This window comes from Callospermophilus lateralis, chromosome 7, assembly GCF_048772815.1.
Source record: "Callospermophilus lateralis isolate mCalLat2 chromosome 7, mCalLat2.hap1, whole genome shotgun sequence".
NCBI lineage: Eukaryota > Metazoa > Chordata > Mammalia > Rodentia > Sciuridae > Callospermophilus > Callospermophilus lateralis.
This window is the reverse complement of record NC_135311.1, coordinates 109198288-109221144: the sequence shown is the minus strand read 5'-3', so window position 1 is coordinate 109221144 and position 22857 is coordinate 109198288. Positions and strand designations below refer to the sequence as shown.

The 22857-nt window shown below is 44.3% G+C and overlaps 1 protein-coding gene across 1 annotated transcript; it reads right to left on the bottom strand.

Annotated features, from left to right (window-relative positions):
- Positions 1–43: 43 nt before the first annotated feature.
- On the bottom strand, positions 44–22618 carry Lrrc41 (leucine rich repeat containing 41). The gene is made up of 10 exons (XM_076860494.1): positions 22381–22618; positions 18057–18143; positions 17344–17414; positions 6248–7385; positions 2719–2979; positions 2015–2179; positions 1822–1920; positions 1139–1261; positions 829–904; positions 44–735 (listed from the first exon to the last, which is right to left on the bottom strand). The coding sequence occupies exons 1-10, from the start codon at positions 22577–22579 to the stop codon at positions 516–518; spliced, it is 2439 nt and encodes an 812-aa protein (XP_076716609.1). The 5' UTR covers positions 22580–22618; the 3' UTR covers positions 44–515.
- Between the last annotated feature and the right edge of the window lie 239 nt (positions 22619–22857).

Sequence of the window (22857 nt, the reverse complement as noted above, 5' to 3'; positions counted from 1 at the left end):
CTGAATTTTGTTCTCTGGGAGAAAATCATCAAGAAGGGCTGCATGATGTTTGCCCAAAATTTATTTTATAAGAAAAACTTTTCTGGTTAAAAAAAAGAAAGGAATAAAGGTATGAAAGGGACTGAGGCCTGGGAACAGTGTGGTAAGCCCATAGGGAAAAGGCCTGGTAGTAGGCATTCCTATACTTTTCTAAAGCCTGGGTACTTGCTTGAGGTGGGAATGCAGGACCCCAGGAGGGGGCTTTCCTCAGTGATAGTGATGACCACTATAACCTCTCGGCCAGGGTTCTCTGGTTTTGAGTAAGGGGCCCAAAGGCTCTAAACCCAGCTGTGAGAATGCCTTTGCTGGGCCCTGTCAAGGCCTCCAGAACCTCAGTGCCAGGGAAGATGGAAAAGAGAGGAAAAGGGTGGCAGAAAGAGAAAGACAGAACTGGTGATTGGGGATTCTGGGCAGCCCATGCCTCAGCCCCTGCAAGCTGATGGTACTGAGCATGGATCTGTGAGGTATGGGCCCCATCACATGGTGCTGACATAATCCGCGAAAGCCTGGGATGAGTCCCACGAGTCGCTGACCACGTGGCAGGTGGCCCGGAGCCGCCGGATAGCTTCCCTGGCTGTGACTGCATCCTGGTCCAGCCAGTTCTGGAAGAGACGCAGGTGACCAAAGGCTCCACGGCCCCAGCGCTCCAGCCGCTTGGCAAACTCCAGAAGCCCATCTGGCTTGATGCAGTTGGAACTGGTAGAGATGAGATAGATTAGATATCCAGGAAGCAATTCATCCCTGTTAGATATTCTGTGGTCCCATCCCTCCCTACCCACTACCATGTACCTGATGTCCAGCTGACAGAGAGAAGAGGAAGAATCCTCTGAGAAAACATCTGCCAGGGCCAGCAGGCCAGCATTCCCTAGATAAAAGGGGAGAAGTGCCCATTACCTCTACCAAGAACAGGAATGCGGGTATTCCAACCTGACTCTGACAGGGAGAAGCCTAGCCTATCAGTTCCTAAAGTCCCAGCACATAAATGTTTATACTCCAACCTTCCTATTCCCAGTGGAGAGGTTTGTGTCTACACCTAGTGAGTTTCTAGGTCAAAGGCCTGGCTCCTTTCCCCTCTCCCTCCCTAGGGTCTGGTCCCCACCCAGGCGGTTCCCAGGCAGCCGAAGGCCCTTCAGTGTCGAGTTGCCCTTCATAGCAGTCACCATCTCAGGCAGAAATTGGGCTGGGCGCTTCTCAAACAGACGGCAGAAGGAGAAGGTAATTTCTGTCAAGAGAAATTAAATTCTAATAGTTATATTAGGACTGGTGTTGCCCCTCCTGCCCCAGGTGGCCCTAGCAAAGTATGCAAACATTTTATAGAAACCCAGAAAGGGGAAGGAATTGTCCAAATCTGCAAGCAAGGCTGAAACTAAATAAGGATTTAAATGAGAGAGTAAGCCTAAATGTTACTGCATGTACACTTCCCCATTCACTTCCTTCTTTCCCTCTGTATCCACTGACCACCCTCTTTGCAGGTGTGAAAATTAGAGACAAGGTTATGAGAGACTGGCACAGCACCTTTATTTCTCCCCACCACCACTATTTCTGCCAAGCTCTGAAAAGTAAGAAATACTTTTGGGTGAGATACTCTAAAAGAGTAATTTCTCAGTGTTTGCAGAGGAGGAGTTGAGTTTGGGACTTTCAGAAGGAGGTTCATACAGGTTCTATGTTCTTCATAGTTGAGGATACAAGGTGAAGAAAAGAACATTGGTTTGCTCACTTAGTGAGACAGTAGCAGAACCATAATAAGAACAAAGATGTCTAGGTTCTGAAATAGGAACTCACCTTGAAGAGTCAGATTCTGTAGCAAAAAGAGCACCTCGCTCTGACAGTCAGCCAGATTCATGTCATGGAAGCTCAGCCTCTTCAGGGCTAGGTTGTACTCTGGATAGGAGACAGAGACCATGGGCCAACCTTAATGTTTCCAGAAAGCAATGCTAGATTCCTGCCTATACCTCTTCCACTGGCTGGATCCTACCTTTGAGTGTCTGCAACACAAGCCCAAAATCCTGGGGAGAGGCAAAGGTGGCACTATCCAGGGACAGCTGCTGCAGAGAACCTGAGGCCTTCAGAACAGAGCAAAGCAGTGGGGCTGGCTGGGCGCCTCGTGGAAATCCCATCTCCAGCTGCTCCAGACAGTTTTCTAGATGTGATAGGGAGAGACGATTCTTACTGGTTATGTCTACCTTTCTCCTATAGCAGGGCCCATTCCATCTTTAAGGCATTCACTAAGAAAATAATTTATCTATTTGGTCTTGAATTTCAGAAACTCTGCTAGGTTTGGGGAATAAAGCGCTCAATAGGAGATTTGGCCCTTTCCTTCATAGAGCTTTTAGTCTAGGTAGACTAAACCACTCGGACATATCCAGATATAATAGGGTATGTACTGTTGGGGGATAAGTCGTAGAATTAAGGGAATATGTAGCAGGGGGACCTAAATTGACCTGAAAGTCAGTTTGGTTCTTGGCTCAACTATGACCAAGGTCACTCTTCTGGGTGGTCTGGGCTCTGTCTAGCCCAAGGTTATCTTACAGAACTGTAGCCTCCAAAGAGGAAACAGATTACAGCTCAGCCAGGAGTGAGTGGAAGCTGATCTGGAGTGGAGGTCCTCCTCTCCTCCCCACACAAATGCACATGCATATTTGTGGAGATATGTGTGTGTATACACATGCAGTACTTCACCTGGTATCTCCTCATCCCCAACTATGTGGTTAGGGGGCCCTGCATTCCCTGGCACTGCAGGGTTGTCCCGTTGGCTTGGGTGATCAACACGAATAGAGAGGACTCGCAGCAAGGGCAGGGCTCGCACAATGGCACGTGTCAGCTCCAGGATGGGCAGTGGTGAGAACAGGTCACTGAGATGCAGGGCACGGAGGCGACATCCAGCCTGGCCTGACAGGGCCCGCAGGCTGTCCAGCAGGCGGAAGATGTTAGAACCCAAGCCTACAACAGGAGAGTCATGGGGGAGTGTCAATAGAGTTAACATTTAGAGACATTCAAATATTTCCATTACTACCAAATCCAATTTTTAAAAACAACTTGTCTCTCAATTATTTATCTATGTCTTGCTCTTTCCTCAGGGAACCAGCAAACTGATGCCTACTGGGCTATGCCCTCAAATATCAGGGCAAGTCACAAAACGGAAGAAAAAAAATATGGCAGGTGGCATGTACTAGCAGCAGAATGCCAGGTTCAGAGAGCAGTAAAGGTTTTCAGATTTCTGGGTTCCAAGTAGTTTTTTGAAGAAGCCTGGCCTTGGATAAAATTTTAGACAAAGAAGATATAGCCAAGGGTTACAGCTAGAAGGCAAGGAATGACTTTGAAGGCTTCTCTGCCTAGATGGGGGCTCAGGAAACTGAGATCTAAAGGGTGGGACAGTAGAGTCCATTTGAGAAGTCCTGAAAGCTAGGCTGAAGAGGTGGTTTGCTCTCCTATAGGCCATTGGGAACAGGTATAAATTGAGTAGCAGAGTAACAGTGACCCAAAAGAGAATACATTAGAGACTCATTGAGTGGGATTGGGGTGGAGAATCACATCTACATTGGAATGTAGCTCAGTGGTAGAGCTCTTGTCTAGCAGGTTCAAAGCTCTGGATTCTACCCTTAGCACAGGAAGAAACTAAAATGAAATCCATGTTCCACAGAGTAAATAGGACCCAGAAGGATCCTTGGAATCTGTTCCCTTCCGGACTATGCTGATTACTATTTATCTAAGCTTTATCCAGTAACTAAGTATGCGATGAGATTTTTTTTTTTTTTGCGGGGGGTGGGGTGTTAGACACTAGTAAGCAGCACATGTATGTGATGGAACTGGGAAAGTAAAGTATGATGAAAGTACAAAGGTTTGGATACCTAACACCTAGTCTGCCTTATTATCAGTAAGGGCTTTCTAGTTGAGTCCTAAAGAATAAAGGAGACAGGTTAAGAAAAGAGAGAAGAGTGGTTGTAGCACAGAAAGGACATGAAGAAGGTTAAGGAGTAACAGGTTCTAAGAACTAAAAAATACTTGTCACAGAGCTAGGGTTGTGGCTCAGTGGTAGAGTACTTGCCTAGCATGTGTGAGGCATTGGGTTTGATTCTCAGCACTGCAAATAAATAAATGAGCAAAATACCCATCAATATTAAAAAATTTAAAAATATTTGTTATAGTTGGGTATGTAAAATATAAGGGAAGCATTCAAGATATAACTATAGAGGTAAGCAGGAGCGAAGACATGAATGACTCTTGAAGTAAAGTATGGGGATGTTCCATGGAAAGGTTTTTAGATAACTGACAAGTCATTCAAATCTACAAGTTTAGAAGAATCCTTGTGCTGCAGTGCACAAGGGACTATAGAGAGGAGAACTGTTGAAATGAAACCAAAGTAAGGAATAATGGTAGCCTGAATGAAGGATGTAGGGATAGAGAAATAAATGGATTTGAGAGAAAAATGGGACCTGATGACCAAATATGTATGTAGTGGAGGCAGAATTCTGGTTTCATTGTACAATTAAGCCAACTCTGATATCACTGAGAACATAAGATTAATATATAGAAGGTACATCCAAGGTCAGACATGAATAAGTTGTTGTCAGTTTGATACATGGGTCTAGAAGCTGAGGAGGAAGATCTGGGTTAATTCATAGAATGAGGAATCATTGATAGTTGGTCACTGAAGCCACAGGAATGGATGAAATTGTCCTGGAAGGGTGTGTAAAGTGGGAGAACTGTGAGGAACTCAGAACATTAGTAGCATTTGGAGAGGGAAAACATTTGGATTGCTGAGGTAGTGGAAATACTTCACAAAGAAGATTATTAATAGCAATTGCTGCCAAGATACATGTAAGATGGAGATTGAAAAGTATACATTGCATCTAGTAACAAGGAACTTGGTTATCCAGGTCCTTTACAATATACGTGGAGAGAGTACAAGTGACTAAATTTGTGTTGAGCAGGAGAGAATAGGGGGTAGTTAAGAGGATATAGATGAAGAAAGATACAGTGGTAGTTTTTGGTGGGCAGACAGTGAAAAGGGAGGCAGCATAGGGATTAAACCCAGGGGTACTCAACCCCTGAGCCACATCCTCAACCCTGTTTATAATGATCCTTCTGCCTTAGGCTCTTGAGCTGCTGGGATTATAGGCGTGCGCCACCACACCCATCTTACTCATAGGATGGTTATTAGGATTAAATTGTTATATTGAGGATACTTGAAATATGTCAAACATATACTAAATAGTATACAAAGGTTATTACTAAGGCATTTAGAAGCAAGTTTCTCTAAGAAGTTGGGAGAAATGGGTCCAGAGTGCTAATGGAAGAATTAGTCTTAGTGTTCTTCACCTCTTCCATTATGGTGAAGGAGAAAAGGATGAGAGTTTATGGACTGGTTAAAACTAAGCTGAAGGAGTTCAGATGTGATGGCTTCTATTTTCTTTTTGTGAAGTAGGAGGGAAAAAAGGAAGGGCTTGGAAATGGCAGAATAGGAATGGGAGCTGCTATTACAAACTGGGTTCTTAAGAAGATAATGCCCATGAATGTAGGCACCATGTGCACAGGTGTGTGACTTTTCTCCAGCAGTGGGTAGCAGCATAGGCTGATTGCTTTTTTTAGCCAAAGTTGAAGTTTTACTATCTGAGCACAGCAGGTGGGAAAGGACTGAGGACTGCCTTGCAATTTGCTGGTCTTATTAAAAAAAAAAAAAGTGTCCCACACCATGTCTAGACAGATGCTTCAGTGTGATTAGTGGGATCCAAACCCTGGCTGGTTCTACATACATTTTATTTTCCCACTTGCCTTTGGAATGCTTCCAGATCTAACTGACTTGTCTCACATTCCTCAGAATCCCTGCTTTCAACAATGAGTCAAGCCTACAGACCTCATGTTCCTCTCTTAACAATGACAATCTGCTATCCTTTTGTTTTTATTGGGGGTTAAACCCAGACACATTCTACTACTATATCCCCAGCACCCCCTGCTCCTTTATAAAGTTTTGAGACAAGGCCTTAAACTTGGAATCCTCTGCCTCAGCCTTCCAAGTTGCTGGAATTACAGGTATGTGTCAACATGCCCAGCTTGCTACTGTTTTTGCGTTTGCCTTTTGCCCCTGTGAAGCATACTGAACTACATTTCCAGCTTCCTGATCATATTCCCAGTTTCCCCCTAGGGATTAGGCACACAGCTAGTGCTGCTGGGAGATCCTAGCCCAAACCTGCCCCTCCAGAGTGCTCACCATTGTAGGAGAGTGTGAGGCTCTCCAGAGACACCCAGGAACTCAGCAGGTGGCATAGTGTCAGAGCTGCCTCCGTGGAGAGAGGAACTGTGAATAACTCCAAGGTGGAGATGCTGCGGAATCGTTGGGAGGCCTCTAGTGCTGGAAGCCCTATGCAGCTGGGATCTGATCCATCCAAAGCTCCGCAAGCTACTTCCCCAATCTCCATTTCTTCACCATCCTCTTTCTCACCAGCCACAATAAAAACAAAGTCATACAGGTCTTCAGACTCTGCACCAGACCCCTGACGGGTGCGAGCACCCTTCTTTCCTGCAGCTCTCTTGAAACGCTTTAAGGGCTTAGGTTGTGGGGCTGAACTAGCTGGACCCCGTTTGGATGAGGATGTGGAAGAGGTGGCAGAGGAGGTGGTAGCTGGAGCAGAGGGTGGCCGCTTGGTACCAGGGGCTTCATGGGAGGTGGCTGGAGGGTGCAGCTCCCTCTTAAGGTCTGTCCCACCTGCTGTGAGGCTCTCCTGTGTGCTCCTGCGTGTTACCCGAGTGGCAGTTGCAGCTCTAGGCATCTGCTTGGCTTCACTCTTACGCCGGGTGGCCATGAGGGCTGCAGCACATCGCTCAGCAGCATCCCGGCGAGGCCTGCGTGAGCCAAGCAATAGGGACCCTTCATCGCGGGATGGGGCCCTGCCTCGGGAGGCCTCTCCACAGAGGCGGCAGGGTGGGCCACCAGGGCCTGGCTGCCAGAAACCAGCACTCATGGTGAGGATAAGGATGAAAAGGGCTGACTCAGGCACAGGCCAGGAGTACAGCGACACTTGGCTGACAGCCCCATGGTGAATAAGCTGATGTAACAGCTGCCGAAGTGACTGCTGAGCAGCCACATCAGAGAAGAGCAGGTGGCGGAACTTGAGGGTGTGCAGGGAACTGGCCAGGGTCTCCAGAACCCTACGGTTGGGCTCAGCCACTAGCTCAGTTGCACCCTGCAGCATGTTACAGATGGTGAGCTGTCGGACGTGGCGGGAGCTGTGCAGAAGAGGTGAGAAGCGCTGATCACAAAGACGCCTATCAGAAGACACATCAATGGTCCCACGTAGAACATGGGAAAAAAAGGCCTCCATAAACTTGGCTCGCCAACAGGTAACACTCTGAAAGCAGAAAACATGCCAGACAGCCATGATACTAAGAGTGCAATCCATGAAATTTATCCTAATTTCCTTCCAATAGCAAACTACTGAGCACTTACTGAGCCAGGCAATGTTCTACATGATACAAATTAATTAAATCACATCTTCGAAGTGTGTAGTATTACTATTAACCTCATTTTATAGATAAGAAAACCAAGACATTACAAAATAAATGAAAGGAGCACTTTAGTCAGGCACAGTGGTGTACACCTGTAATCTCAGCTACTCAGGAGACAGAGGCAGGAGGATCAGGAGCTTGGGGCAAGCCCGTGTAACTTAACACCCTGTCTCAAAAGGGGCTGGGGATGTAGCTGAGTGGTAGAGTGCACCTGGGTTCTATTTCCTGTATGGGGCGGGGGTGGGAATTAGCTTTCCTGTAGAATAAAGTATGTTGTGCTTGCCTGAGGAACAGAATAATTTTATTTTACTGTAGGCAAATCAAGTTGAAACTATTTTTGATGGTTTCCTGAAACTTTTGATGCACGAATGCGTGTATGTGTGCTGGGGACTGAACTATGGGCCTCAGACATGCTAGGCAAGTGCTCTACCACTGAACTATATCCCCAGCCCAGAGTCATTTTCTTTTCATCAATTGAACTAAAAATCTAAATTTGGTGGGGGGGCCGGGGGACACCAGGCACAAAGGGATTATCACTGGTAGTGTTATCACTGGTAAGTAGAAATCAAGATCTGAGCCCTAGCTGGGGATGGTGACACATGCCTGTAATCTCAGCAACTTTGGAGGCCGAGGCAGGAGAGTCTTGCAAGTTCAAGTGCAGCCTGGGCAACTTGGCACGACCCTGTCACAAACTAAAAAAGGGCTGAGGGTGTAGCTCAGTAGTAGAATTCCCCTGGATTAAATCCTTAGGACTATATACACAAAAATTTGAGCCCAGGAAATCTGATTTCAGAGACCATTCTTTATTTCTTTTTGTTTTTTTTTAAAGACAGGGTCTCTCTAAGTTGCTGAGGCTGCCTTCAAATTTGTGATCCTCCTGCCTCAGCTCATGAGTAGCTGGGCTAACAGGGGTATGCCACCACTCCTAACCAGACACCATTTTTTTTTTCTTGCTGTATTGTCTCACAACTCACTCCTAATTGTATCTAGAACCTGACTGCATCTTTCCGATCTTATCACCACTAGTTTTGGTTAGCTCCTTATGATTATACACTTGACCACTTTATTAGCTTCCTGATTACTCTTTATTCCCTTAATCCCTTCCCAAACTATTTTGCATGAGCCCACTGAAGTCCTCTTCATGAAATACTACTTCAAATGTATTATTCTGCTTTAAAATCCCAGTAGTTCTTTTACAATCTAAAATTGCTTATGGCCTAAGCTGAAGCTGGCTTTGAACTTGCGAGCCTCAGCCTCCAGAGTTGCTTAGATTACAGATGTGCACAACCATGCTGGAGTTAACATGTCATTCTCTGTTTTTTTTTTTGGTCCCAGGGGTGCTTAGTCACTAAGCCACATCCCTACCCTTTTTTATTTTTTGAGACAGGGTCTCACAAAGGTGCTTTGAACTTTAAGCTTCTATAAGGCTATTTAGTTTTGGGATTTCTCTACTTAAGTTTAAACTGTTGTACACTATTCCATGGTGTTTGATTTCTTAGCCTTGTAGATGTCATAACTAAATGAGAAATTCCTGGTGAGAATAATCAAATCTTAGATTTGTTTTCTCCAAGACAAGTTATTTACTTTGATGGACATGGAACTTCATCATTCTATTCTTTTTAAAAAAAAACAAAAAAAAAAACATTTTTTTAGTTGTAATTGGACACAATATCTTTATTTATTTTTATGTGGTGCTGAGGATTGAACCCAGGGCCTTGCACGTGCTAGGTGAGCGTTCTACCATTGAGCCACAACCCTAGCCCCCCGTCATTCTATTCTGATATGGGATTTTCAACCTTTGGCATATATAAGAATTTCCTACAGAACATTTTTTTTTAACCGCCCCCGCAACTCAAAATTCATATGTCAGGTATCCAAATTTGGTGATTCTATATGGAATATCTGAGGTAAGGTTCAGGCATCTTAAAAAAAAAAAAAAAAAAAAACTTGCCCCAGATGACTGAAGTGTGTCAGAGATTAGGAAGGACTTCTGCCTAATTCAGAAGGGCACTCTTGAGACAAAGATGGATACCTATCCCCAGAATTTTTAACTAAAGACCATCACTAAGTCCTCATCCAATCCTAATGCAGGGGGAAGCCTGCCAAATTCAACATGGATCCCAGCTATGACTATAGTGTTGACCCCTTTTTCCTTCTGTTTGATGTGGATACGGTCACCTACTTCATAAAAACTGTAAAATACAAAGTAAATGTTACTGCTGCTGTAGCTAAAGCAGCTAATTGCCCAGATGGACTTGCTTAACAGCAGGGTCCTTATTCAGCCCAAAGCAAAGGCAGTAAGGGCCAAAGGTTCCCAAGACCAAAAGTCAAAACACTTCTATTTGGTTCTTACTCTACATCCATACACTCCTCCATATCAGAGTAACCGCCCAATTAATGAGGTTTTCAGCAGGATGTAGGCCTCTACTCTCCTCTGGCAAGTGTCATTACTTTTGCCCTAGCCTCTGCCTGCTGTGATACTAATTAGGAATAACTTCTTCATGCTTGAGGTACCTGTGGCAGTAACAGAGAAGGTCCTTGTTCACCAGCAGCATGGTATTAGGAGCAGGAAAAAATAGCTGGAAACCAGATCTCTGCTCGGCATCTTTTTGTCTTTTGATGGTATTAGGGCCTTATTGTATGCCAGTCAAGTGCTCCACCACTGGGATACATCTCTAGCCCCCCTGCTCGGTTTTGAGTAGAGGTAGAAGAATATTCCTAAGTCTTTCAGGTCCTATCTTTCCCACAGATTTGCTGGTCTACATGCACAGTCTTGAAAGACAGTGGAGGTAACTATCAAGGCTTCAACTTCACATGAGATAGATATAAAATCTGGACCTTTACAAGATACTATGGTGGTTTCTGCATAAAATGCATGGGGAAATGTAGGTTAGGTAACTACTAAATATTTACTGACATGTTAATGACTAATGAAGACAATGGTAAAGAATATTTGCAGGCTGGGGCTGTAGCTCAGTGGTAGAGCACTTGCCTAGCCCGTGAGGCACCGGGTTTGATCTTCAACACTACATTAAAAAAATTAAAATACTTGCAACTGGAATGCCTCAAATATAACTGCAGCGAGAAGCCTGACAGTGATAGGGAACGTGCTCTCTAGAGCCAGAGTCCTTCAACTTGAATTCTGGGTCTGCCATTCACTTTAGGCATTATAAGTATACATAATGGTAGGACTCATTGTCACATATTTGTATATGCCCGAGCAGGCAAGCTATTTCACTGAGGTCTTTTTGCCTTTGTTATCTGTAAAGTGAAGGAGATAAATATAACAATGTCATAGGGCTGTTGTGAGGGTTAAATGTGTAAAGCTAGCTATCTCAGTGGCTTCTTTGTCATGAATTAATCCACAAGCAAAGAACAGTTCATGGTATTTTATTCCACCACCATTTTTTAAATATTTTATTTTAGTTGTAGTTGGACACAATACCTTTATTTAATTTTTATGTGGTGCTGAGAATGGAATCCAGGGCCTTGAACGTGCTGACCTACAATTCCAGCCCTTCTACCACCACTTTTTGGAAGAATCTGTGTTAAAATGTCAAAGCTGAAAAATACATGATTTAGACCAAGTTATTCATTTTGTGAACTATAGCTCGGACAATGCAAAGTGATTTAAACACTTTGTTTTGTGGGAAGGTAAGGGAAATAAGGCACTGCTAATGAGAAGTGACACCTGCTCACCTACACAATAATGGTCAATTCTCAATGGGCTGGCAGCTCAGGCACTGGTGGGTAAGGAGGTAGCATGTGTACAAACTAGGGAGGGCTAATTTTTCTGTTTTTTGGTACCAGGGATTGAACCCCCTTAACCACTGAGCGACATCCCCAGCCCTATTTTATATTTATTTAGAGACAGAGTCTCACTGAGTTGTTTAGCGCCTTGCTTTTGCTGAGGCTGGCTTTGAATTCATGATCCTCCTGCCTCAGTCTCCTGAGCCACTGGGATTATAGGCATGTGCCACTGTAGCTGACTTTTTTTTTTTTTTTTTAAAGACAAGGTCTCACTGTTGCTCTGGCTGGTCTTAAACACATAGACTCACAATTCTGCTTCAGCCTCCCAAGAAGCTGGGATTATTTATAGGTGTGCGCCACTTCACCCAGCTACATAGTTTTTTTAAATGGATTTTTTGTGTGTGTGAGGGGGTGTTGGTACTGGGGATTGAAATCAGGGGGCCATTTACCATTGAGCTATATCCCCAGTCCTTATTAAGTTGCAGAGGCTGGTCTTGACATCTTCCTGCTTATCCTCCTGAGTTGCTGGGGTTAAAGGCATAAATCACTGCATTAAATATTTTCTTCTGCTAATGTTCATAAGCTTGTAAAGAGAAGTTTTGTTTTTGGAAAGATAAAGAAGCAGACCAAAAAGTCATGTGTAAACCAACTCTAGAGTATATATGTACATATGAATAGTTATATACATTTTTTTTTTATAACATTGAGACAATTTTGAAGTTTCAAATGCTGGATTTTTTTTTGACCACTACACCACCATAAACATATGTGTGAGGTACTGAGGTTTAACCCACAGGTACTCTACCACTGAGCTATACCCCCAGCCTTTTTATTTTTTATTTTTTTTTTTGGTACCAGGTATTGAACTCAGGGGCACTTAATCACTGAGCCACATTATCAGCCCTTCTTATTTTTCATTTTGAGACAGGGCCTCAGCCTCCTGAGTTGATGGGGATTACAGGCATGTATCATAGTGCCCAGCTATACCACCATGTATTTAAATATTTAAATTTTTTTTTTTTTTTTAGTTGTAGATAGGACACAATGTCTTTATTTATTTTTATGTGGTGCTGAGGATTGAACCCAGTACCTCACCCATGCGAGGCAAGTGGTCTACCACCGAGCCACAACCCCAGCCCAGTATTTAAATATTTTTAAAATTATATTTGGTTTTCTTTTTTTTTTTTCCCTTGGAAACTGGGTCTCTTTGGAAACTATGTGCTCAAGCTGGTCTCAAATTTTTGGGCTCACATTCTGCTTCAGCCTTCCAAGTAGCTGGGACAACAGGTGTGTGCCACCATGCCCAGTTAAACATTTTTAGAATGTGATTTTAATTTGAAAATATAGATGTACCTTATTAATAATTCACCTAATATTGTTTTTAACCATACTGAGGATTGAACCCCAGGGACACTTTACCACTGAACATGATTCTCCTGCTTTAACATCCCAAGTAGCTAGGACTCCAGGTGTGCACTACCATGTCCATGTTTGAACTTGCACTCCTCCTGCCGCAGTCTCTGTGATTATAGGCATGCACTACCACACCCTGTTTAATTTCCTTTTTGTTTTTTTAAACATCAATGGGACTAAATGTTCACTTTATTGGAGATTTTTGTGTATTTTATGATTTGTCCAGATCTTTTCTATTTATTTGTTTATTTTTGGGGTATTGGGGATTGAACTCAGGGACACTCAATCACTGAGCCACATATCCAGCCCTATTTTATATTTTTTAGAGACAGGGTCTTACTGAGTTGCTTAGTGTCTCACCATTGCTGAGGCTTGCTTTGAACTCACGATCCTCCTGCCTCAGCCTACTGAGCTGCTGGGATTACAGGCATGTGCCACGTGCCTGGCAATTTTTAAATTTATTTTTGCTGTACTGGGGATTGAAGTCAAGGAATTGTACATGCTAGACAAGCATTCTACCATGAGCTATATCCACTTTTCTTTTTGTGGTACCAGGGTTGAACCCAGCGGCACTTAATCACTGAGCCACATCCCCAGCCCCGCTCCTTTAAAAATATTTTTTTAGTTATAGATGGACACAAAACCTTTGTTTATTTTTTCATGTGGTGCTAGGGATTGAACCTAGTACCTCACTCATGCTAGGTAAGCACTCTACCACTGAGCCACAACCCTGGCCCCCAGCCCCTTTTTAAAAATATTTAGAGACAGGGTCTCCCTGAATCTCTTAGTGCCTAAGATGCTGAGGCTGGCTTTGAAATTGTGATCCTCCTGCTTCAGCCTTCCAAGTGTAGGAGGGTTTACAAGTGTGCACCATTGTGCCCGGCTGCATTTTTTTTTTTTTTTTTTTAAGTTAAGGTTTTACTAAATTGCTCTAGTTGTCCTCAAACTTGTGATTCTCCTGCTTTAACATCCCAAGTAGCTAGGACTCCAGGTGTGCACCACCATGTCCAGCTTCTAAAACTTTACTTTTTAAATTCTATTTGGATGTTTTCTTTTTCTCTGCATCCTTTTGTTTTGAAAATATTGTTTATTTGCTTTTTAAATTTTGTTTATGGTATTGGCCTTTTATGTGGTTAAATTAGTCCATATATTCTTTCCTGGGGCTTCAAACATGTTAGACAAACACTTTATCACCTGAGCTACTCCTCCAGCCCCATATTATTTTTCTTTTGCCCATTTAATAATTAGCACTCTGCATTTTGAGATTAGAAACTGAGTCACCTTTATTATTTTTTAGTTGTTTTGTGCTTTTACTTATTACAATTTAATCTTTAATCAAATAGAAATTATTTGAGCATGTTGAAAATGATGCTCTAAATTTTTTCTGAATGGTTAACCAATTGCTAAAGAACCATTTATTGAATCACCCTTCATTTCCCCAATGCTTTATTACCAGTGTATCTACTGTATCATACAGATCTCTCTATGCACCCGAGTACTCCATAGTTTGAAATACTATTTTCTAAAAAAGTTTTTTAGTTGCAGATGGACACAATACCTTTTTTTATTCATTCATTTTTATGTGGTACTGAGGATCACCTAGTACCTCACACGTGCTAGGCAAGTGTTCTACCACTGAGTCACAATCCCAGCCCCATAGTTTGAAATATTCCTTTTTTTAAAATAAATTTTTTTAGTTGTAGATAAACATAATACCTTTATTTTTATGTGGTGCTGAGGATCAAACTCAGTACCTCACACTTGCTTGGCAAGTGCCCTACCACTGAGCCACAATCTCAGCCCCATAGTTTGAAAGAGTCTTGCTTTTAAATGATATATTGGACCTAGCATAGGTTCTCAATAAGTGGTGATTTTTGTGTGTGGTTCTGGGGATCAAACTTAGGACGTTGCACACACTAGGCAAACACTCTACCACTGAGCCACACCCCCAGTCCTTGATAAGTGTTTCTGAGTCATGAATAAGTAAGATGAAAGTTGCTGTCATGCAGAAGACATCTGGAATAGATCTGCTCCAAGCCAGGACCTCTGCCTAAGTAACTTTTATGTCACTAAGCTCAGGCACCCTAAATGTTCTGAAATGCTTTGAGCCAAGAAAACAGGATAACAAAAATTCAGGCATCTTGAGATAATGTTGAATAAAGAAAGCCTTCACCCAGTTATCCTACTCCTCAGCATATACCCATATACTATAGTGACCCAGCCACATGTTCACAGCAGCTGTATTCACAATAGCTAAGCTATGGAACTAACCTAGGTGTCCCTCAGTTGATGAATGGATAAAGAAAATGTGATACATATACCCAATGGAACATTACTCAGCCATAAAGAATAAAAGTATGGCATCTGCTGATAAATGGATAGAACTGGAGACTCTCGTGCTAAGTAGTGCTAAGTAAAATAAGCCAATCCTAAAAAATCTAAGGCCTAATATTCTGATACGTGGATGCTGACTCACAATGTCTGTGTGTGTGTGGGGGGGGTTCCACTGGATTGGACAAGGGAGAATGGGAATGGGAAAGACAGTAGAATGAATTGGATACAGCTTTCCTATGTTCATATGAATACATGGCCACTGATAACTCCACATTATGTACAACCACAAGAATAGGAAGTTATACTCCATGTATGTATAATATGTCAAAATACATTCTACTCTCATGTTTAAGTAAAATTTTTTTTTAAAAAGCCTTCTCTAAGAGAAAGATAGTACAATATTCGTCACCTGCTGGTTAACCATACTGCTTGTGAAATACAGGGACAAAGGGAATCTGATGTTACTGAAAGATGGCAGAAAGCCATTACTGTTTTCTACTATTCTTTCATACACTTCTTTTCTTCATAAGGCCTAGTATCTGAGGATTTTGATGGGCCTCAGTGTCATTACGCTGAATACCAATGGTTTCAGTCCAGATCTGGAAGTGAAAAAACTGAAGGATATAGGACTGAATGTTACTGAATCCAGTGCAGCACCAGAAATTTAAAATTAAATTTCCAATTTAAATCTCTTTGTCATTTGGCCTCATTAATCAAATAAATTTCAGCTGCAATACTATTTTCTAAGAAAGACTTTTTTTCTTACCACCTTCTTCCTGCTTCCTTGTTTCATAGCAGTATCCTATCATCCCTGATCTATTTGTAGATTTCCCCACAGTTCAAGATGAGGAACTATGTCTGCACTTATGACAGCTAGGTAAGATCTGGTATGTGTGGGGGCTGGGGTTGTGGCTCAGTGGCAGAGTGCTTGACTAGGACAGGTGAGGCCCTGGATTTGATCCTCAGCACCACATAAAAACAAATAAACAATAAATAAATAAAGGTTAAATTCTTTTAAGTTTTAATAAATATTCATTTAAGCTAGATCATTTCTGTCACTTAATCATGGAGCAGCAAAAGATAGTCTGCTTAAATAAAAACTCCAATGATTTATATCTGAATCAGCAAATAACAGAATCTCAATGTTACAAGGAATGTTAAAATTCATCCTGTCCAACCCCTTTTATAATGCTGAATTCCCTACAAAACACCCTTATCTAGTAGTTATCCAGATACTTTTTGAATACTTAGTGATGGGAAGCTTATTATCTCTGTAATTTGCTCGTTTCATCACAATTTTACCTTTAATTTGGTAAAAGTGTGTCGTTCTCTAGCATTCATCCAGAACCAGTCTATTAACCCCATTCATGTGATAGCATTCATGTATTTCAAGATGGTGCATGTTTCCTAAGTTGTCTCTTTTTCGGGAATAACATCTTGTCTTCCAAATGTGCCTCACACAATGTGCTTGATTTCTTTCTCTATAGTCCAGGAATAGATACCCTGACCATTACAGAGCCAGGTAGGACTATGGTCCCCCTTGTGTTTCAGCCTATATTATATTTACATTAGTTCACACAGCTCAAGGTATAGTCATTATGAATGGCTTCAGCACACTGCTGGCTAAAGCCCCTTAATATATATATGTTTTTGTGGGGTTTTTTTTGGTACTGAGGATTGAACTTGGGGGCACTCAACCACTCAGTCACATCCCCAGCCCTGTTTTGTATTTTATTTAGAGACAGGGTCTCACTGAATTGCTTAGCACCTTGGTTTTACTGAGGCTGGCTTTGAACTTGCAATCCTCCTGTCTCGGACTCCTGAGCTGCTAGGATCACAGGCATGTGCCACTGCACCCAGCAATATTTTTTATATAAACTGCTTCTAGCCCAGACTATTTTATCCTCTACCCTTGAGGCCACACAATTAGAAATTTTTGAATTCATTGAAGAATTGGTTTGTTCTGTTAATTACATTTAATTATTTGACCACTACACCAACTCTGTCCAGAACTCTAGGAATTCTGGCTCTGTCATCTGTTGTGGTCATATCCTTCTCAGTTTTGTGTCCTTTGGTAACATGGTGGGCAAACAATTTAGTGGCAAATGCCAAATGGGCCAAAACTTGTGACAAACCATCTGAGCCCTCATCCCAAATCCATTTCATCCCTTTCCCTGAACTCTACCAGTTCCCGGCTTGTGTTTACATGCTGTTCCTGTTTACATGCTTGTTTACACGCTCTGTTTTTTGCTTGTTCTTCCTGTGGAAGATTAGGCTAGAGTTCTACCTGGTACCTTAACTTACTTCCAAACTGGAAGGCCTTGTCTTCATCAGCTCATCCCACAGACGACGCCAGATAGCCTGAGTGGAAAGACCTGTAGACAGAAATAGCACACTTACTTGGCTGCTTGCTGGCCACCATGAGTGAAGTACATCAGCCTTTCATGTTGTCCTCCGGCTTCACGAGTAATATGACAGAGTGGTTAAGAGCACTGGCCCTAAAGACAGGCTGCCAAGGTTTAAATATCAGCAAACTATACTGTAGCTGTATGATGTTGGGCAAGTTGATTTCTCTATACCTCAGTTTCCTCATCTGTAAAATGTAATTAATAATTTCACAGCATTGTTGAAAGGAGTAAATGAGTTAATGAATTTCTCTAGAATAATACTTGGCACATCAGAGTTAGATAAATATTAAGCCGTTAACAGATGTGTCCCAATGAGGAGAGGCAGCTTGGTAAAACAGACCATAAAAGATTCAGAAGATCTAGGGTACAGTCCTAGCTTTGGTATTAATTATGGTGTGCCTGTATTTCATTTTTATCAGAATAACAGAGATCATATACTTGTTCTATGTTTCACAGGACATTGCAGGGAATCATAAGAAAGTAGGAATGAGGGAACTTTTTGAAAAGCATAAAGTTCTATGCAGGCATCAATGTATAATATTTACCTGAAGAACATCAGGGTACCATGTTCACAATCACTTACTGAGAAAGAGACAGAAAGATACTCACCTTTCTTAAGGGCAGTTTCCTCAATCCTCTCCAAGTAATATATATTGAGCAGAGGTAAGATGCTTTGAAGTATTGGGCCTGGGAGGGCTACAAAAACCAAAACACAGAAAGTTTACTTTTCCCTCCCCGCAGGGTTCCAAGAATTATATATTCTATTGGAAAGGAAAACAGAAGAGTAGACTTCTCATATGATATATGGAACCTGGAAAAGCTAACTTAAGTCTCGTCTAAACTCTGGTCCACGTATCTTCAGTCACTCAGCTGGCAGCTGGAATTTCAGGGGTAAGAGTGCGATAATCGGGTGGGGATGTGGCTCAAGCGGTAGCGTGCTCGCCTGGCATGTGTGCGGCCCGGGTTCGATCCTCAGCACCACATACAAAACAAAAGATGTTGTGTCTGCCAAAAACTAAAAAATAAATATTAAAAATTCTCTCTGTCTCTCTCTCTCTCACCTCTCTCTCTTAAAAAAAAAAAAAAAGAGTGCGATAATCTCACAAAACAAGCTGATATGATCATTTAGGAGCTGGTCAGTTCACTTGTACACAAGCATAACAAAAACATTCTGCATTCAAAAGGTCCTATTGAGGCTAGCATGCATGAAGTCCTGGGTTCATTTCCACTTCCCAAAAAATATCCTACTGAACATGTGTGATAAAAGCTTCTTCACAATCTTCCCTACTAACTTGAGCTCCCTGCTTTGCCACCTATATTTCAGTCACATTAAATTACTTTTTTACCTATTCATATTATGCTGCTTTCTGCCTCTGTGCCTTTGTCATACTGTTCTCTCCAACAGGAATGTCCTTGCCACTTTGAGGGAATCAACCAATCATCTTTCCACTGTCACAAGTCCTTTATTAACTTTTCTGAATTCCCTTCCCATGGACCACAATTCCCTTACAGACTGACCACTTCCATCCTTTGGGTCACTGCTATAACCTGAACTAGTACTTTTCTATGAAGAATAAAGACAATCTCTTTACTCTAAATTTACTGCGCCAGATCTGGTGGTGCATGCCAGGAATCTCAATAACTCACAAGACTGAGGCAGGAGACTGCAAGTTCAAGGCTAACCTGGGCAACTTAGTGAGACCCTGTCTCAATAAGGGCTGGGGATGTAACTCAGTGGTACAGCAGCATAGAACAACAACAAAACAACCCAAACTGGCCTTGTCAGCTCTCTCTTTCTGGGAGGGATTATAGTATAGTGCCTAAAGACTTTAGTCTCTAGACTTGGAAATCTGGGTGAAATCCTGACTGATTACTTAGTTAACTGTGAATTCTTAGACTATGTAACCTGTTTAAGCATCAGCTTCTGCAATTTTATTTTACTTTTCTTTGTGGTTCTGGGAATCAAACCCAGGGCCTCATACTTGATAGGCAAATGCTCTACTACTGAGCCACATACCCACCCAGCTTCCTCAATTTTAAAATGAAGATCATAATGACTACTTCATGATATTATAAGATTAAATGCCTGGCCATAATAAACTCACTAAATACTGGCTATTAATATGTCAATATCATCTCTGTACTAGCAAGAATGAGTCTAAGATCTTGGAGTATAATGGCTCTCGCCATTCCATGATCTACTTTTTTTTTTTTTTTTTTTTTTTGGTACCGAGAGTTGAACTCAGGGGCACTCAACCACTGAGTCACGTCCCCAGCCCTAATTTGTATTTTACTTAGAGACAGGGTCTCACTGAGTTGCTTAGCACCTTGTTGTTGGCTTTGAACTTGAAATCCTCCTGTCAGCCTCCCTAGCTGCTGAGATTACAGGTGTGCACCACCCTGCCTGGCCCATGATCCACTTTTAATTTTACTTGTAAATAACTGAATTTTGAAATTCAAGAGTCTGTAAGTATTAATTCCCTATATTATTGCACAATAGAGGCCATATCAACTATCATCTGGATTAACTGCCCTTCTTGACTTCAGTCTCTCTCATGTCTCTCTGCATCCTAATCTTGGTGACATTCCCCTCTTCAAAACCCTCAAAGGCTCTCTAATGCACTCAAGATTCAAAGTTTAAGTTTCATATACTGACATTCAAAGTATATGCCTTACTCTACTTAAGTTTCTTCATTCCACCTTTTCCCCATTGCCTCTACTCATGCCTCCTTTCACAAATCAGTGTTAAGTCTGCTACCTCCAGGAAGGCTTTTCTGGCTGTATCTTAGCTCACACTGGGGACTCAATCAGTAATAATGGTGAAGGCATGAACAGCAGAGGTGGGAGAAGGAAAAAGAGGAAAAAGGAGATTCAGGAAACTGTCATCTGTTTGGGGAGAAAAAAGCAACATAGAAGTTCCTCCAGAGCCTTATCCCTTTTTCCTCAAATCTGCTCCCCTCTATCTACCCACTCCTTCTCAAAGCCATAGAAATTTTCATTCTCTTATTACCCACAAACTCTGCTCCTCCCTTCCCCATTCTTCTTAAGCTAGGTTCTTCCTTGCTTCCTTCCAGGCTATACCTTTCTTTAATGCTTCCTCTTCCCAACTTAGAGGCTTCATACTCAGTCTTCTTGCCTTCTAGCCAGAATTAGCATCCCAGAAGTTCTGGGCTGATGCAGACAGATCTTTCACATTCCCAGGACTTTTCTGAGTTCTTGCTCAGCTCCACTGATGCTTTTCTTTCATTCCCTTGGGTCAGCCTGACCTTTCTCAGCTGCTGGCACAGGGCCTCCACAATCCCCTCCCCACAAGGGACCTGAGGACTCCTTTACAGGAGGGAACTTGGGTCTCTTCAGTATTGGTGGCCCACTCCCACCACCAAGGGCCTCCCTGACCACTCTCCAAACTCCAGGGCCTTTTCCAGAGGCCACCTCTTCATCGTGTAACCCAAACCCCTACCCTGGGGCCCCAGCCTCCACACCTGACCTGACCAGCGTCTTTCTCCTGGCAAAGATGCTGCCACCACCCCAGAGGCCTCCTGGTAAACCCCTCCCCCACACGCTCCAAGGCCCAGGGCCTCTCCTCAGCACCCTCCCTTGACCCCTGCCCTGTCCGGGCTCCCTGTCTTGGCCTGAGACCTCCTCCTACCTAGACTTCAGCCTGTCTCTGGACCCCACCCCCTCACACCACCAGTCTGTCAGGCCTAAGGCCTCTGTCCGGGTGCAGCCAGGCCTGCTTCGAAAGGCCCTCACTTTCCCCTCTCACTCTCTACTACCAGTCCTCACTGCTTCCCTCCTCAGAGGCCAAGCGGCAGCTAGCGGTACCCATCCCACAGCACGGTCTCCGCGTGCCCATCTGGTAGCATGCCTCCTCTCCGCCCCTACCAGGTCCACCAGCCCAACTAGTCGGTTTTTCCTTCCCAGACGCTCACCCTGGCGCCCCAGGCCGCCGGCCCACCCTCCTCCGAGGCTCGGCCCTGCAGCACCTCAGACCTGGAGCCTCTGTTCACTCGCGTTCAGACCAAGGCCTCTTGGCCGCGACGCGCCCCCTCCTATTCCAGCCCATCAGTCGGGGCTCCCCAGGCCATCGTCCTGCCTGGGGCCTCCTCGGCCCTTCCGCCGGCAAACCCGCGAGCCTTCCTCGCTTGCTGAACCGCTCCTGGCCCCCTCCACCCGCTCTCCACCCTACCTAGCCGCTGAGGCCCATCCCTGTGGCCTCCGGTGCTCTCAGTTCTGCGGGTCACTCGATCGCTCGGTCAGTTTAGCAGAGGCCCCGGTGGTCGGTGCGCTCCGGTCAGTCCTGGGCGGTCAGACAGGCCGCAGGCGCAGAGCCTTTCGGCCTCTCCCCAGCCCCTAACCCTTGCTCTTCAACCCGCTGTTCCACCCATTCCCATCGGCTTAGCCTCCAAGTCTCGGCACCGGCACCCGTGATGTGCCCAGCAGACACCAGAGGCCACAGGCAGTGAATCAGTTCAGGTGGCCCGGGGCCTGGCCTTCTTGCCTCGGGCCAGGCCTGCCATCCTCGGTCCCCTGCCCCTGCCCTGGTCGGCCAAAACACCTCTGCCTGTCGGTTCGACATCCGAGATTCTTCAGCTCGGTCTAGCCGGGTGTCAGTTCGGTGCTTGCGGCTCTGGCCCGTCAGTCCCGCCTCTGTCGCCCAAGTCCTGCCGGCTTTGCCCTAATCTGGGCCTCCTGGCCTTGCCCCTGGCGCCCCCCGGCCAGGCCACCGTGAGGGTCCACTTGCTCATTTGGTTTCGGTCATTACTCTGTCCAGCCCTGTCAGTCACAGAATTCAAGTTCCGACCCAACAATCTAGCTTCTAGTGCCCGGGGCTGGGCCTTGCCCGGGGCCTCCCGGCCTCGCCCCCTTCGCCCCCTGGCCGCTGGGCCGCCCCCGCTCGATGCCAGAGGTAGCCCCTCACCCCGCGACTTACCCCACACCCCGCTCTCCAGAACCCCCATATGGGCGCTCACCGCCCGCCCGCACAGCTCGAACAGGGCGGGGGGAGCGCTGGGGCCCGAGGCCGAGCTCTTCGCTGGCGCCGCCTCCCGGGACGTGGCCTCCATGGTCGTTGCCGCCGCTACCTCACAGAACCAGCAACTCCGGGCGCGCCAGGCCTCGGGCGCCGCCATCTTGGGGAGGTGCGCGAGCCCGAGGGTGGCACCCTCGGGCCGCCATCTTGAAAAGGTCAGCAGTTAGGACAGCTCCACAGGCGATATGGGTAAGAAAGGGAAATACGCTAGAGGAATGTCGAATAAACTAGCACAGTTTCCAAGTTTCTTAGAAGCTAATCTTTTAAATAAACTCTTGTATCAGTAAACTTGGATCTGGAGTAACTAAGGGGATGTTTCTTAGCAAAGCCGCTTTAGGTGTAAATATTAGTTCCCCCTACCTCCTGCCTTTAACGGGT